This window comes from Lucilia cuprina, chromosome 4 (assembly GCF_022045245.1).
Source record: "Lucilia cuprina isolate Lc7/37 chromosome 4, ASM2204524v1, whole genome shotgun sequence".
NCBI lineage: Eukaryota > Metazoa > Arthropoda > Insecta > Diptera > Calliphoridae > Lucilia > Lucilia cuprina.
In genome coordinates, this window is record NC_060952.1 from 93,072,934 (window position 1) to 93,074,463 (window position 1,530).

Consider the following 1,530-nt stretch of genomic DNA (forward strand, 5'->3'; position numbering starts at 1 on the left):
AGTTCAGTTCTAGTTCAGTTCTAGTTCAGTTCTAGTTCAGTTCTAGTTCAGTTCTAGTTCAGTTCTAGTTCAGTTCTAGTTCAGTTCTAGTTCAGTTTTAGTTCGGTTGTATATTAGTTCTAGTTTAGTTCTACTTTAGCTCGGGTCAGTTCGAAAATTGTTTTGGAACAGTTCTCTGACTCCCTTTTATTTTGTCCTTTACTGCTGTATGTTGGCAAAATATTTTCCCAGTGTGTTGCTTGTACTTGTTCGTTATTGGTTTTGTGCATGTTTGTAAATCGAAATACATGTGTTAAAAATGTTAATAGTAGATGTGTACAAGTATTTATGTTTGTGTGTATTTCTATGATAATGTCTATCTATAACTGTCTAACTGTAAAAGTGTATACGAACATTTGCACATTTCAATGTTTAGCAAAAATACTTCTTTATGTATGAATTAATATGAGGGTGTATTGATTTTAACTTTACACTTATGAATTTACAATGTGCAAAGAAAAAACATTTCTCTAAAAAGTATGAAAAAAGAGCCAAAATAGCTTATTCACACCAGCAGAAAAAAGGCTGAATAAAAATAACATACATAAGTATGTATTAGCTACAACAACCAACACCTAAAGCCTTGCAGTCGAACAAGAAGAGGAGCTTGATAATTTATGTAAATGTAAATACAGATTCCTTTTTTTGCTGTTGATGATGCTGCTGTTGTTGTTCTTTTACATTGGCACCTCTAAGAACTTTGACAAGAAGTTTCTATGACTTTTTCAGCAACATTACTGTTGTTGTAGTTTTCTATAAAAACAGTTCGAAAAAGGAAAAAAATGACTAAACAAATAAATATGGCTGGATTTTCGAAAGAAAAACTGTGAAAAATATCATTACAGTGAAACAGGCGGAGAAAGGAAGGAAAGTTTGAAATTTTTGGCATATTTTAACACTTTTTTTCTTTATAGAATCTCATTGCCTCTTCAAGGTATTGACTTTTTAGTTACATAAATAAATCTCATTTTAATGGCATTTTTCCTTTTATTTTACTATTTTGATTTTCTTATTTCTAGCATTTTCTCTACAGATATTTTGAATAAACAAATTTATTTTATGTTTATTTACATTCAAATTTCGTTACAGAATCACCCATGCAAATGTTTTACAAGGATAAAGGTGTTTTCTTGACTGGTGGCACGGGATTTTTTGGTAAAAGTAAGTATTTTGAAAAGTTTGTTTAATTAAAAGGCTTTGGGAAATATTTATCGGGATTAACAGTTTATTTAAGTGACAAACAATTAGGAAAAATTACGGTGAAGAGTAAAAAAGAAAATTACAAGGAATTTGGGTGTAAATACAAATTTATTACTGATAACAATCTAGTTCATTTCTAGTTCAGTTCAAGTTCAGATCCTTTATTTGTTCTAGTTCTGTTAAAGTTCTAGTTCTGTTCTAGTTCTGTTGTAGTTCTGTTGTAGTTCTGTTCTAGTTCTGTTCTAGTTCTGTTCTAGTTCTGTTCTAGTTCTGTTCTAGTTCTGTTCTAGT

General features: G+C 30.1%; 1 protein-coding gene across 1 annotated transcript in view; it reads left to right on the top strand.

Annotated features, from left to right (window-relative positions):
* Positions 1–1,106: 1,106 nt before the first annotated feature.
* The window catches only part of LOC111689288 (fatty acyl-CoA reductase wat), a gene marked incomplete at its 5' end in the record, with an annotated part of 3,940 nt that continues 3,516 nt past the window's right edge, over positions 1,107–1,530 (top strand). Inside the window, one exon of the mRNA XM_046947988.1 lies at positions 1,107–1,200. Within this exon, the coding sequence (XP_046803944.1) occupies positions 1,107–1,200 (94 nt within the window). The remainder of the gene's footprint in view (positions 1,201–1,530) is intronic.